The following is a 14,966-nucleotide window of genomic DNA, read 5'->3' on the forward strand; positions in this document are numbered from 1 at the left end:
ACTAAAAAATCGAGAAAAATTATTTATTACATTATTCATACCACGCCTAGTGAATAGTTTATTTATTACAATATATAATAGAGTAAAATCAGACAAGAAGAATAGGATTTAATTTCACATGTTTTAAAAAATATACTCCATTATCGAAAAAAGTAACATCAATATTAATATTCCGCGACGAGCGCACGCTGCCCGGATCGTCACTTCTTCTTTATTCGGCTCGCGATCCACTCGAGGCCCATGTGCAAGCTGAAACGCAATGTACAACTCGTGACAAGCCCGTACTCGACACGGCCAGTGGCTGGCCGGTACAGTGAGACGCATCTCTCGATGTCTCGGCCGATATGAACCATTATAATACGGATTCTTATGAGAGTTCTACGCAAAATATTAAAATTGTCGATCGGATTGATTCCAAAGTGGAAATCCGCCTGAGCCGTCCGCTCCGGGCGTCCGGTGTATATCCAACCCAAACCCCAACCCCTCAATGTGACAGAAGGAAAAGCAAATAAGGCGTTCTATTAAATTACGTAATTAAGCTCTTTATTGTGTGTATTTGTAATTTAAGTTTTTTTTTATAAAAGCTGCACCAACAAAGCTAGGGGCTGCAAGTGTACATCTTTTGGCTTGTATTAATCAATTGTCCTAGCTTGAGATGTTCATTTCAAATCACAAATATATAAATAATAAGTTTAGACATTTTGCATTTTACTCATACACCTATATCATTCACTTCTTAGTAAGTTACAGATCTCAGAATTTTACTCTTTTGTAAAATTAAATCATTTTTATATTATACAGTGAAATTTGGTCTTTATCAGTATTGATGATATTTGGTAAAGCGCGTAGAGGTAACTAAATCATTCGACTGTCTATGATTAAAACGGGGGAAGGCCTACCCCTCGCCGGTGAGCGCGCAGCAGGCCTGGATATGCCACGGATGCTGCTTAATGGAAGTGAGATCCAACTGCTCTGATATCTCCGCCGCCGTCATCGACCCCTTCACGTCCTGCAATCACAACTTCCTGCATAAGTTCACTCTGTGTCTCCGCATTATCTGTGTTACAATTATATGACCGATAGTATACAAGAAAAAAAACTAATTTTGCAGACTCGTAGAAACAGACTCTCATAAAAACAAATAATAAAAATACATGATTCAATTCAGAACTCGACGTGTTCGTCCACTTGTGTAACGTTACATGACTCGTGACGGTCTGACGTCACGCGTTGTTGACAGTCGCCGTGCGGAGTCGCGGAGGAGCAGGGTCAACGCTTTATAAGCATTTGTTATGGAATACGCACACGAGATAACGGTCACGTGGAGCGTCTTTTTGGTTACTCGATTACATCACCGATTTAAATACTAGTCACATTGGGAACAGCTGCAGCTACGCAAATATTACTTATTTGTCGTGTTCGAGCGAGACCTCGACTACGATCAAACCTTAGGCTGAAGGTGACGGCACGCGTGAGCCAAGTTAGCCACCCTGAGAAGTTCACCGATCGCGCGTGTATAGTATCATCAGGTAGTAGGTCCGAGTGGCGACTGTGAATCAATACATCACTTGGTATTCGCCACTTATGTTGGTTAGAGAAACAGAACTTTCAATGACATCATTTAATACGATCGAACCTACTTCAAAAACCAAGAAATTCGTTTTGGAAGTAGTGAAAATGATTTTACTAGGCATTTTATTAAGATTATGTATGTGTCTTATGTCTGATTTAAAATGTTGGAAGATGGTGCAATCCTAAGAAACATATGCTTACCCGTACCCTTTAAACAGTCTTAATGGATACTGGGATGTAACTATTTATTATTAAATACAAACAAAAAATATGTATTAAGCTATTGTTATATAGCAAGTTATATAGAATTAAAAATTATATAACAACTTGTAGGTGCTTCTTAATTAATAAAATAACAAAAGTAAATCATAAGAAATAAATCTGGTGCAAACAGTATAAAACTATATAATTCTAACAGTATGTGCATGTTGATATATCTAGTCCTAGTGCTGGCTGTAGACAGTTTCTAATGGCCACTGACGGCCACTGACGGCCACTGACGGCCACTGCGGGCCTGTACATTACGAAAGCTAATGGTAATTGTGATAACACAATCCTATTAAGTTTTATCAAATGTGAATTGAACTAAATTATATCAACAGTACATAACAAATTACCTGTTTATTAGCAAAGACTAAGAGGCATGCCTTGCTGAGTTCCTCATGCAAGAGCATTCTATGCAGTTCCTCACGGCTTATGTTCAATCTTTGTCGATCAGTGGAGTCAATCACCATTATCACAAACTGTAAGAAAGATGGGAGCTCTGTACATAATTATATTATTTAAACATATCATATATTTCATAGTTATATTAAATAAACAATTCTTGTTTATAAGTTTATTTTGGGTAAATAAAAAATGCAGAAGGCTCTGATAATTATACTTATATTCAGTATTTAGAAGAGGCATTGCTTTCTAATTATATATAGTTTTGCCTGAAAATATGCTTATTTAAACAAAGAAATCAATTTTATAACTATTGTACAAAGTGCATGTCTACATAAAAATATTGTCCTCATAACAAAGCAGAATGTGCTTATTCTTTGCATAACTATTCTATATAAAAACTCGCATTGCAATAGCAACAATACAAATGAAACTAATTTCCTTTTACTTTTATATGTCCCTTTTGAAATGCAGAATAAACAGACAAAAGCAATACTTTTTGCGAGCTATGTTTTAAAAATATTGCACAGCCATATCGCAAGCAGGAAGATTGTGTTCAAGATTTAAGAACTAAATACCACTTTCATACATACATATGTTTACATTCATTACAATAAAAAGTAGTAGTCACTTTATGCATGAAGTTAAATTCGCTTGACCGTTTCATAACTCATAAGTGTGATGTTTCATCTTTGACAATACTTACTTCACTGTTTGTGTAGTAAGTAGTCCAAGCCGAGCGTAGACTCTGTTGTCCTCCCAGGTCCCACATCACAAAACGAAGGTTCCGCCATACTACTTCTTCGACATTGGAGCCGATAGTTGGCCTCGTGTGCACGGCCTCACCGAGAAGCAGCTGATAAAGTATCGTTGTTTTGCCAGCATTATCTAACCCAACAAGTACTAACTTGTGCTCTGGAAAACAAAGAAAAATAAATTTGGCCTCGTCATCTACACCTCGGGAACTATTTGTCAATATGAAATGTAGTAAGTTTCATCTTGTCTGACTTCATCAAGTATCTCAACTAACTGCACTATCTTATCATGTTACGACATTTACATACTACTACTTGTAATAAATTTAGCTTACCTTCGTTTCCGAACAAGCTCCAAATTTTTGAAAAAAGCAGTCCCATAATTTGATTAACAACAACCAATGTACGGTTTCTACGACAAAGACTTATTAATTATTTTAGTTCAATATTGACATCGTCTCCGAATGTTTTTAAATATATCGTCACTGCAAGTTAATAAACTTAATAACTAATAATTTTCAGAACGCTTCACATCGTTTGTGTGGTTGCTCAGTAGAAACATCATAGTATGGTCTTCTGATATCGTTATAATTCCAAAAATATGTTACATAGGCCTCGTTTCATTTAGATTCGATTTTACAAGAGAGCCTTATTATGTGAGTTTACCTGTTGAAAAGTAGGTCAATTTACTAATATTTTGATTAAAATATTTTAACTTTCCATTTACGAATTTAGGAAGTTATGATTATAAAATACATTATTAATTTACCTTTAAATATCTACATTGAGGTTTTTATCAAAATCAATCGACACCAACACTTATTATGAAATATAGAATATGACTGTCACGACTCACGTATTATCTATTACTCGACGGTCGATGATAACTGTAGTCTATGCTCTACATGTCTATGCAATTCTCATTAAAAATATATAAATAAAATGAGGCGGTATATAAAAAAAAATATTGTCGTGTTTATTATTAATAGGTTTTAATTATGCCCGATGTCTAAATAAATAGACTTATTTTATTTTGTCGTTTCTTAACCGTACCTACATAAGGATAATAAAAAAATGTTGCTAGATAGGTAAATTTTAAAAAATAAACACAGACTGATTCAGAAACTGCATCTACATATGTTCAAGACTCCATTGAAATAAATATTTTAACCTAGTATTCAAACTTTTTATACAAATTTAAATTGAGACTTATGGTTTGGTTTCTTAACTTCATAACAATTAACAGCGTTAGATGGTCGACATAAAATGTTTATATTCTGCGCCTGCGAAGTCGGGCCTTGTAGGTAACTAGTTTTTAAAGAAACAAAAGTATGAGGTATTTATTTTATTTTATTATATAAGTATTTGGTACATATTATATTTATTTTCATGTCAATTTGTTTAAAGTTAAGAAAAGTGTTAATAGCAAATGTTTCGGATACCAATGTGTACCAATGATGTAAGAAAGATTGTAATAATTATTAGAATTTACTAAAATTTCCGAAGTATATTCGTAAGGTAGTAATTTCCATAGAGGGAAAGTTATCTTTATTTAAAACATTAAGAGGGGTGCCTTCGTTCGTACCCACCAAATTAGTTTGATACGCTGCAATTACATTATGGAAAGTCTTATCTAACTTAAGTGTTTCTTCTCCGTTACAACGCACAGATATGTCGTGCTTTATTACACAGGTAAAGCTCTGTCTATGGAGTGTCATCAATGCAGTGTTTGGAGAATATTTTTCTGGAGTTCCTCTAACCAGTATTGTTCTGTAATTTATGAGTGTTACATCACAAGGAAATGAGTTTTTTACCAGAGGCCTGAACGCATAATGACAAAGATTGACCTTGCTAGTATCTATAAAGAAAATATCCAACAGGTAATTAAGAATATTAGCGAAATAAATTGCGGGAAAACTGGGCAATCTCACGCTGTTTCTATTGGAAGATTTAAAATAGTCATTTGTCGATTCGACAATACTTTCCAGTAAAATATAATGAGTGTGAAATGTAGCACTATTATCAGCGAGGCCTTCTCCTGAACCTCGGCCGTCGTCAAAAAGAATTCGTCGATCAAGCATCACAATTATCTGGCCCTCTTGCAGAGCCGTGACACCTTGGGCGTGGTCAGTAACGACTGTCAGTCGGTTCTTGTGATCTTCTATGAACACCATATTGTTCATGGGATACATGTTGGATTCGATACGTCTGCTAAGGTTAATAATGCGCGATTTGTACTCAAAGCCGTTATTATCTATAGTGAGTTCCGGAGGATTCCCGTTGCCTATGTCTGTTTTTATTGAAATGAATATCTCTAATTCTCTGTTTTTAGGTGAAATCTCGTAATCTACTTTAGTTTCAAATTTAATAGTGTCGGATAAAGGACTAGTCATCAGGTTGAATATTTTAACCGAATGTTGGAGAAGGATTCCGTATATAGATATCAATTCTGTAGTTATCTGTCCCGATATGATCATAATAGTCTTTGATTTGAAGTCCAATCTAAATGGTGATAGAATGTCTTCTAAAGGTTTTGAGTAATTTGTATTAAACAAAAATATACCGGAATTTTTAATAGAACTCCGAAAGGCGCCGAAGTCGACGAGGACAAGTTTTTCATTATTTGTCGTTTTATCGATTACAGTTCTTAGGAAACCTGAGTATTCGTCGAAAACGAGTCGTTGTTTGTAATTTTCGATTTGTATATCGCCTACTTCTACAGGTCGAACGTCAAAAGAAAAGTTTTCTATGCCATCAAATTCACAAACTTCGCAATATATAGTAGAAGCACTCTGTGTGTTGTCATAAGTCTTTTTAATTTTAAACAATTCAAGAGTCATCGGTGGCACCACAACGACAAAGGTAACTTTAAAAAACTGTTTTGATATTTTGATTTTGTTTTCGTAGTTAAATTTCCAAATAGGATTGATTTGAATGGTTACATCTCTTTTATTGTAGTCTATAACTCGTATATTGGGGTGTCGGGTCATCAGTTCCACTACTTCAGTTCTTTCACCGTTTAGGGAATTGAATATGTATATATGATCACCGGGCGTAATTGATTTGAAAGAAGATATGAATTCTCCTTCTCGATAAACATATTTTTCTAAATATGTTTTATTTTGGTTTGCTTTCGTACTGAGCAAACTTGCCGCTACTTCTTGTATTTTCCAGCAATCTTTAGCTGTGCTTAAAATTTGAGAGTGAACATATCGTTTCGCGCCAGTAGTGAGTGTTCCTGACACCACGTGATTGTCTTGGAGGCGTGCAACTACTTCCCTTGCATTAAGTAAACGTTCGAAATGTTTCGAAGCGTTGTATGTTTTAAAGACATCATAGTTAAGAGCAAACGAAAAAAGGATTTCTGTACTGCGTAAAGTTGATTGTAGACGCCTTAATAAGATTTTAAACTGTGGCCTAGATGTAAAGAGCCCTGTCCAATAAGCTGGACTACCATCACTGATATCGGCGAAATTGAGAAAATCTCCTTTCAAAGTAGGAATAGGTGTTTGACTTGACGATACAGCTTCGAAATAATCTTTGGATGTGCCAAATTCGATAGTAGCCTTATAAATATCCCTATTATTGTTTACAAAGTTAGCAATTTTTTCATAGTTATTGTACTGATAATCGAATTCTGTTTGAAATTCGTAATGGAATGGTCCTCCGAGTGGTGCAATAATCATGTTGTGCGAAGATGTAGATCCAGTCTTTGAATATTGTTCAAGTAATCTTTCAGATTTTTCTTTAACGTTAAATGTATTTATGTCCAAGTTGTTATTATTATTAGCGAAATTGAATTCTGTGGCACATATTTCACCTTGGGGCCCGCAAGCTTCAAAGCCAGCTGAATTGAATTGTAAATAGTGTGCGAGAACAGAATGTTTTGGATAGCGATCATTACCAAATTTTTTGAAGGCTTCGTTCAGCTTTGTCTGTTTGCTTTTGTCGTGATCCCAATTCTGAACCCATATGAAGTCAGTAAATTGATATTCAGTAAGGAATTGCTGCCATGAGTAATGTAAATTCGTGAATACTAAATTAGATATCCCCGTTGCAGATAAGAGATAAGGTAAAGTAGAACTGTGGGTCACACTATTCGTCAACCATGCAGCGTCTGGTGAATAATTTAAATTATGTTGCAGCCACTGGTGACCTATAAAATACATTACACGCTTTAACTTTGTTACGTTAGCCGAAAATTTTTAAGATGTTGTTTTGATTACCTTCCATAAGTTGATGTATGATACCAAATATATGTGATGTAGATTCGTCGGTTTCAACCCACGTCCCAGTTGTGATTTCGAGTCGCCCTTCTTTGATTAATCGACGGACTGCCTATATTAAGCCGTCTAATAATTATAAACTATTAATTAAAGAAGTTATATTCATAGATTATAATCGTGAGATCACATACCGCTCGACTTTTCGGTCGGGCACCTTTCCACCATTGACTCAAATGAGAAACTTCATTCCAAGAAAAGGTTAAATTTGGATAAAATTGAAGTTTTTTGACCACGTTTGATATGATGCGATGCACTGTATCATTATGTAAACTTTCGAAGGATCGCTTCCAAATTGTATGAACCTGAGACCTTGGTATTAAAATAACCTTAAACAAGTAATATTTTTAAAGTATTTCCCCTACTAAATATACTATATATATAAATATATATATGTTAGGTTAAATATAAACTTACTCTTAATGAAGGCCATTTGGGGTTTCTCATGAGTGATTCATAGCGACTGTCATAAACTTGACTCCAAAACTGTTTCTTTACCATCCACGGTGCCTTTAAATTTAAATATGTCTTATATGAAGATATTAATTTAAAAAAATAAATAAACTTATTGACATACTCTCTCACCTCAATCTCCATGTGTGAGTACTTCTCTTTCCCATCGATATCAGCTTTAGCTTCATATAGATCTGTACAAAAATAGGGCGGCCCCGATTTATTGTAAACGTTAAAGCCCGATTCAATTACCATAGGAGTCTCTTCAATGAGAAAATCAACCTTTTCTATATTTGGATCATAGCTTGATTCTGTTGTCTTAGATAACCGCGTGTTGTTGGCTCTTATATCAATTATGTCTTTAGTACTAGAGTCAGTATTGTATTTCAAAATACCCTTTACGAATTTATGATTATCAATATTTGTTGCTACGTTGTCTGGAAAAAAAATAGGGCTATTTTCAGACGACGGCTTGTTGGGTTGCTTTAGTTCGTCTAGAGATGAGAAGAAATTTGAATCATTTAAAACATTGTAGAGTTTTACATTATTATAGCTCAGGTTTCTTACGCCGACCGCTTCACTATCAGGGAATATAAAGTTATCTTCGCTGTAACGGATAACGTTAGTAATGGCATCTCTTGCCATCCTCAGATCGTAAGGGTTCAGTTTTTCGTTTTTAGCAATATTCATTCTAGAAAACATTGACCTGCTCTTTGCCGTGTCTATTGAAGATAAAATTGTGGATATTTTAGGTCTTTCCATTCTGTGTACGACTGATTTAACTTGCGTAAACCTGGGAAATATCATTTTCTGGGGATTTTGCTGTGATTTATTACTAATTACGAAGTCTGCATTATTATCATGAAATGGTCTTTGCACCATCTTAGTCTGATCTCGAACAATTTTTCGAAGAGCTGTAAAATAATTAAATGAAATAAAAATGAGTAAGTACATAAGTTTATAGTCGACATTTTGTATTAAATTCATTTTAGTAAAAGGCCATACTTTTTTCATAACAATCACTTCCCAAAACGAACATTAACATAAGAACAAACTCTAACTCATAAGGTTTTGTCCTCACTTTAATAAGCATATCGCCGACAGCAGACGGACGGACAGCGAGACGAACCAGACTGACTTCTTACTGGCTGCTTGTTCGTAAAAAACGATGTTTGAATGTTTGGAGTGAACAATGTTCAATAAAGTATTGAGTTTCTTGATTTGTTCGTTTCTTCCCTTGTTTTGATTTACTATCCAATACGTTGAAATGTAAGCATCGTAAGTGTATCGTTGCGGACAATGGTGATTACAACACGAATAGGATATATTCAATCAAATCAAGACTCATGTCGAGGTGAACTTGTCACTTCCTTTGATTTTTTCCGGGTTATTGATAAATCCCTATTAAATATTAAAAAATATTTAGATTTAGTATCTGTGTCATTTTCCTAAATATAAGAGTTTGATGGTGATTAAGGGATGAATTTTCAAAAACGCCTTAACAATATATTTCTTAATAAACAGAAAGATATTGAACCTGAAGGAACTATTTCCATATTTTGAACTTTATAAAAACGAACGTCCATGCAAACTTTCACCCCAAATTAAGCTCCATCATAGAATGAATTTTCAAAAAAGCTCCAAAAGTCTGCCTTGAACTAATAACATAATTCTAAATATCTTTTTCCATGTTTCTAACATAAGAAATGATGATTTTTTATAAAAACTTATCACCGATTTAGCCCTTTTGAGATGAATTGTGAAAAAAATTAAGTTTCAGTTGTTTTAAAATTATATTACTTAGAAGAGATAATGGCTAAAAGTAGTTTCTAATATAGATTACCATCAATTCGAGAAATGGTTCTTCCCTTTTATTACTTTATTATCAAGATACACGAGTAACAACATTATGTATTGTTTTTATATAAGTACGTGTAAAGTTTCTTCTTATAAGATTTAAAAAAATAGAATTAAATATTATTGTGAGGGCAAGAACTAATAAAACAGATTAATTAAAAAGCTACATTGCTTATTATTCTAAGCATTAGTAGATGGAAGAGTTTTATATATTTATTCATAGGGACACATGCAGTATACAATTAAGACATACATAAAAAAATTACGGAACTCTGTCATAAAAAAAAAAAATCAAATGAATACAGTCAGATGCTTTTTTAAATACTTAATAAACAAAAAATCATTAGTTACGTGCATTATTATTATCACAATAAGAATTCTTCTTGTACATCTATAATTACTCATGAAATATACGTAATCATTACGGTGAGGTCTTGTAGCATAGGCCTTACTCATACGTAGCCTTCATCTAATCAAAGACTTTCGAGGTATTCCAATAAACAAAACTAACTTACAATTAGTTTTTCATATTTCTAACAATAAGTAAGATGTATCTAAATCATTTACGGGAAATTGATAAGACATAAGTAACTGATGGTCGAATTTTCTCGTTCGAATGGGCGAGTCACGTGGCCGGGTATAAAGATGACAGATGGACAGTAAGATTAACAAAATATATTTGTCCATAAGGTACGAGTAGAGATTAGCCGTGCTGCAAAATTGCAGATGAAATAGTGATGGCGGTGGGTTTAAAAAGCAGAGCGGTATTTGATGTGGTTAATTTATATCTTTAATTTTTCAATTTTTGCAGGGTGGCGAAGGAAAACGTCTTCAGAAACATTCACATATGACAGGTAAAATTTTACCATGTGGTTTGAGCAGTGCGCTAAGGGGTAGTGTACTGCTCAAACTTTTACCCAAAGAGTATAAAGGGGCTTTGCGCAGTACAAGTTGGTTTCTTTACTTCATACCGTGTATTTATTTATTTCCTGGAATCAACTATTAAAACTGTACGAGTACCCAATTTATTTATTTGTTTTTATTAAACCTGAGTATTAAATTGAATATATATATTTTTTTGTAATATGTCGACTAAAACGATTTTTTATCTTATAAAAGAAGTTCTAAAAACCCCGTGACGAAGGTCACGGAATAAGACCACATCGTTTATTTAAAAAAACAACTAGTCGTTTATTATAACAGAAACAGTTTACAAGTGGAGGTCAGTACTGTGTATTTCCGTTAAAATGCCTATAGATTACAAAACATGGCCGTTTACGCCTGCGTTGCAGTTCGGTGCGAAGTTCTTGCCTTTCCGCTGCCAACATGTAAGTAAAATAGGGCGGGTAATGTTATTGATCGCGCTCAACCCTCAGCCCCACTAGTGCGCCCCTCGCGAGAGCGCCGACTCGCGTAATATATCAACATTGCATTGAATTTACTATTCGCATATGATGGTAAGTGAATAAAACTTATTTCACATTAAGGTGGAAACGCAGTTTAATATGAACATTGTTTAGTCGGCACGAGATTAAAGTTAATAAAGTGATTACACTGTATAAATATAATATTTGATTTTTGTGATCTAGTACATACGTGGGCTTAGTATACTTAGTATATCGATAATAATTAACGTGATATTTATTAAGAAAATATATTTTTAGGATACAAACGCGATGACAACGTCCGGTTTGTTAGAGTGGGAACTCTCCCTACCATCTGATCAGATAATATCGCACGGATGGTATCACGGAGCGCTCAGCCGGACGGCAGCGGAGAGCCTGCTGCAGCAGGACCGGGAGTTTCTGGTCAGGGAGTCTTCCTCTCAACCGGATAATTTCGTGCTAAGTTGCCGCTCCAACGGACAACACCTGCACTTTGTGATCCAGAGGGTGAGCTGCTACATTTTGAGTGTTTATATTTGGTGTTAATAGCATTATATTATTTTAAATTCTATGCACACGCCTCGTCTAAATATCTAAGGAAGTTTGCAATAAAGTGTTCTTGCTATTTTTCAGATTATTGTCCATCCGGATACAGTTTTTGAAAGATATCAGTATCAATTCGAGGACGAAGCTTATGACACTGTTGCAGATCTCATAACATCATACGTCGGATCGGGGAAACCGATATCGGCAGCATCTGGAGCTCGAATTCAGTATCCCGCCAATCGAATGATGCCTTTAACTAATTATATATCAGGCGAAGACTCGGGTGCTATGGTGTCACCGAATGGTGAAAGTAACTACGGAAATGCATACAGCCTATACAGTCATTTTGCTGCAAAGCCCGGCGGATCCCTGCGAGTGCCTTTCAAGAAACAGCGGTCGCATTCGTTGACGCCGATAGATATGACTCAGCACGTCACACACGGTAAAAGCGCAAGCGCCGATGGTGTCATTCAAAGTCAAACAAATAAGCATGCGAAGATTTTCTCGAGCGAATCAAATTCAAATTCTAACACTTGGGACGCCAATCTGCCGACGAGTCCACCCGCGAAGCCAGCAAGATACGAGGGTCCCAAAGCGGACGACAGACGGTTGGAGCTTCACAGACTGTACCATGTTTCGGGATCGGATTCCGGCAACGGTTCCGGCGACTCTACGCAAAGTTCAGCGCACAGCGACCCGAACAATAAATCGAGAAACGAACCTGACTACAACCTCGTGAATACTCCAACTAACAAGCTCCAGTTCGATTTTGAACTGACAGAAGCGAAACTCTTGCAATTAGAGCATTTAGATTATAGTGTAGAGTCACGAATAAATCTTGAGAATTTCCAATCTCAGATTATACCACCCACATTGACCAAGCCTTTGGAGTCTGAAACATTACACACCATAAAGCTATTACTGCGAACATCGGGTCCACGAATACTAGCAAACCATATGACCAAAGTTGACCTGCATTTTCTCTTGGAGGAATCTGTACAAATAGAAAAACTTGACAAGACTGCGTCGGGCTTGGAACTTTGCTTTCTTCCTCAAGGTCGTGCTCTTCGGCTGGACGTCATCGAAAGGTAAGTTATTTGATGTAGAAGCATTATTACACTTACTAAGTCGATTATGATAGCTATCCGTAGTAAACATCACTACGTTTATTCAACGGTGTTTCATTGTTACGTGAAACAGTATTTAATCAATATCTTATTCTTATTATAACTTTGCAGGGTAGAAGCTTTCCGCCTGTTAGTAGCTGTAACTATTCTTACTTGCCAAACAGACAGACAGAGAGCAGATACAATAAATGATTGGATACTTTTGGCTATTGAAACTAAAACGGCTCTAGGTAACCTTTACGGATTCTCAGCTATAATGTTCGGCTTGTGTATGCCTCAGGTAAAGTTGACACTTTTAATACATTGAATTAATGAAATTATTATGAAACAAAGATAGCTATGTAATAATATGGTGTCATGTTTGCAGGTGGAGTGCTTGGAGAACGCTTGGAATATTTTAAGGCGAGCTTATACCGATAATGCTTTTATGTTTGAAGCGAAGTTGAGGCCGTGTTTCAAGAGTATGAATGAGGGCACGAACCCTCTTCCTCCCAACACGACGACTCCATACGTTATACCACCTGTCCTGTGTTTTCACTTATTTGGTGAGTTCAAAAAATTATTGTAAAACATCCAAGTTAGATTTTCTCTTTTTGGTTCTAAAATAACATGATGCTCGTGTAATTACATATTACGTATAATCTTAGTTTCGTGTTACATTCCAGACGGTGAAGGCGGAGGTCTAATGCAACCGGACGATTCGTTCGCGACCAGCCTCATGAACAGCCTGGAGTTCGACTTCAACGCCACGGCCGCTCATCTCGAGGCGGCGAGACTCTTCCCGCAACAAGTTGACATGTTCAAACGGAACGCGAGGACCGTGGTGCAGGAGATGTCTTCTCTCGGGCCAATGTTAGACCCGATACTTTTAGAGTTATTCAAGACAGAATTCCATATAAATTTTCTGTGGGGCGAACGAGGCGCTCTCACCGGCCCCAACCAACGTTTTTCCCGATTAACGGATATACTTACTGCGATGGCTTCTAAGTTAGCGAACCAGCCACCAGACGGCGACGACGCTTTGTAAACGTGTTATGTATATAGTGCACTAGACAGCATTTTGTAAACAATAGTTAGTGCAACGAATCTATAGCATTAGATAGACGTGCGTAGGAAGACAAGAGAAGCCAACGTCTAGGAATGATAATATAGACTTCAAGATCAGAATTGGACTTGTGTCAAATTATCCCTAAATATAAAAAGATATTAGTAACATTCCATCAACATGTATAATCTAAGAACGTTGTAATATAAGTATCATTTTGTATGTATTTTTTTAATATATTTGTATCCATGTTCCCGTGTTACAGAACACAGTACGCAGGAGGCACACCTGAATGTCGCTCAATTTCTATAAACTAGCACGAGACAGATTGCAATAATCCATACACTTCCGATAAACATACAACTGTATTTTAGTCAATTTTTGTACGTTTTATATGAAATAGATCAAGCAATACATTACATTAAGTATAGCATTTAAAAAATGTCCCTATCTGATGATAATAATTATCACGACGTATTTTAATCAAAGATTTTGTATCTATCAGTGCGACGTGCACAATCGCTCTCAGCTTGTGAGAGCGGTGACCACATGCAGTGACGGCAACAGTAATAAAAAATTGTAAATTAAAACTATTTAACCAAAAATTGTATGATGTATATGAAATGTTTAAAGTTGCAAGTACTCGTAGGCTCGTACATGGGCAGTCTCGGGGCCCTGACACTAACAATAAGCATTATATTCATTAGTAAATTAAAACGTAATAAATAGACAGAACGCATATACTTACCAATATCATAAGGTCGACCGTTCATCGATTCATCTGTGTAAATAAATGTACTGAAGATTGTCGTCTAACCTTAATTTACCTTGAAATTCCCCGATTTCTTCGAGATTATGAATGACATGGTTTTACAGCGCGGAAAGTTCCAGAGATGCGAATTCTTAATGTTGCGCTGCGACTTGTGATATCAATATAATGTGACATACGCTTGTAATTGCTGTGCGTTTGTAATGTTACGTCCGCGCGCTTCACTGAGAGCTGGCGAACCTAATTTTTGATAATAATACCATAAGCAACAATGAAGCCGTGTTTCACCGTGGTGACGCTTTTTTGTTAGTCGAGTTAGTTACTGATGCTGATCTTGTGAATTCTGCTAAATATTGCGGAAACCAGCTGCCGTCTAGGGCCCTGCCATGTATTTTGTTTTTGGTGTTATAAGCCTTTGTAAAGGGCACACTTCGAATTTTCGATTAATTAAATGTATCCGAGGTTAAGTGTGCCAAATCCTAGAGTCCAAGTCGGTACCGTTCGTAAT

General features: G+C 35.9%; 3 protein-coding genes across 4 annotated transcripts; 1 reads left to right on the forward strand and 2 right to left on the reverse strand.

Annotated features, from left to right (window-relative positions):
• Nucleotides 1-9: 9 nt before the first annotated feature.
• LOC125075757 (ADP-ribosylation factor-like protein 5B) lies at nucleotides 10-3,886 on the reverse strand. 2 transcript variants are annotated; one of them, XM_047687477.1, is made up of 6 exons: nucleotides 3,763-3,886; nucleotides 3,329-3,659; nucleotides 2,945-3,153; nucleotides 2,190-2,315; nucleotides 900-1,009; nucleotides 10-249 (listed from the first exon to the last, which is right to left on the reverse strand). In XM_047687477.1, the coding sequence occupies exons 2-6, from the start codon at nucleotides 3,372-3,374 to the stop codon at nucleotides 201-203; spliced, it is 540 nt and encodes a 179-aa protein (XP_047543433.1). In that variant the 5' UTR covers nucleotides 3,375-3,659; nucleotides 3,763-3,886; the 3' UTR covers nucleotides 10-200. The 2 variants fall into 2 exon arrangements, with proteins under 2 accessions (XP_047543433.1, XP_047543434.1); XM_047687478.1 differs by having other exon boundaries at nucleotides 3,329-3,405; nucleotides 3,763-3,802.
• A 588-nt stretch (nucleotides 3,887-4,474) lies between these two features.
• On the reverse strand, nucleotides 4,475-8,716 carry LOC125075743 (alpha-mannosidase 2-like). Its single transcript, XM_047687445.1, has 5 exons — nucleotides 7,862-8,716; nucleotides 7,694-7,786; nucleotides 7,411-7,605; nucleotides 7,220-7,331; nucleotides 4,475-7,149 (listed from the first exon to the last, which is right to left on the reverse strand). The coding sequence occupies exons 1-5, from the start codon at nucleotides 8,714-8,716 to the stop codon at nucleotides 4,475-4,477; spliced, it is 3,930 nt and encodes a 1,309-aa protein (XP_047543401.1).
• Nucleotides 8,717-10,977: 2,261 nt separating this feature from the next.
• LOC125076105 (breast cancer anti-estrogen resistance protein 3 homolog) lies at nucleotides 10,978-14,442 on the forward strand. The gene is made up of 6 exons (XM_047688066.1): nucleotides 10,978-11,043; nucleotides 11,251-11,478; nucleotides 11,605-12,605; nucleotides 12,756-12,924; nucleotides 13,012-13,189; nucleotides 13,310-14,442. Exons 1-6 carry the CDS (start codon nucleotides 11,038-11,040, stop codon nucleotides 13,669-13,671), a joined length of 1,944 nt encoding a protein of 647 aa, XP_047544022.1. The 5' UTR covers nucleotides 10,978-11,037; the 3' UTR covers nucleotides 13,672-14,442.
• The last annotated feature ends 524 nt before the right edge of the window (nucleotides 14,443-14,966 follow it).

This window comes from Vanessa atalanta, chromosome Z, assembly GCF_905147765.1.
Source record: "Vanessa atalanta chromosome Z, ilVanAtal1.2, whole genome shotgun sequence".
NCBI lineage: Eukaryota > Metazoa > Arthropoda > Insecta > Lepidoptera > Nymphalidae > Vanessa > Vanessa atalanta.

Coding starts and splice junctions, on each gene's coding strand:
- LOC125075757 (XM_047687477.1), bottom strand. CDS start 3,374: ATGGGACTGCTTTTTTCAAAAATTTGGAGCTTGTTCGGAAACGAAG. Junction 1,010..2,189: donor TAGTCTTTGCTAATAAACAG/GTAATTTGTTAT, acceptor TTGTGATTGCAG/GACGTGAAGGGGTCGATGAC. Junction 250..899: donor TGCGCGCTCACCGGCGAGGG/GTAGGCCTTCCC, acceptor ATTGCGTTTCAG/CTTGCACATGGGCCTCGAGT.
- LOC125076105 (XM_047688066.1), top strand. Junction 11,479..11,604: donor TGCACTTTGTGATCCAGAGG/GTGAGCTGCTAC, acceptor GCTATTTTTCAG/ATTATTGTCCATCCGGATAC. Junction 12,606..12,755: donor CGGCTGGACGTCATCGAAAG/GTAAGTTATTTG, acceptor ATAACTTTGCAG/GGTAGAAGCTTTCCGCCTGT.
- LOC125075743 (XM_047687445.1), bottom strand. CDS start 8,716: ATGAATTTAATACAAAATGTCGACTATAAACTTATGTACTTACTCATT. Junction 7,606..7,693: donor CCAAATGGCCTTCATTAAGA/GTAAGTTTATAT, acceptor TACTTGTTTAAG/GTTATTTTAATACCAAGGTC. Junction 7,332..7,410: donor CCCGACCGAAAAGTCGAGCG/GTATGTGATCTC, acceptor GGCTTAATATAG/GCAGTCCGTCGATTAATCAA.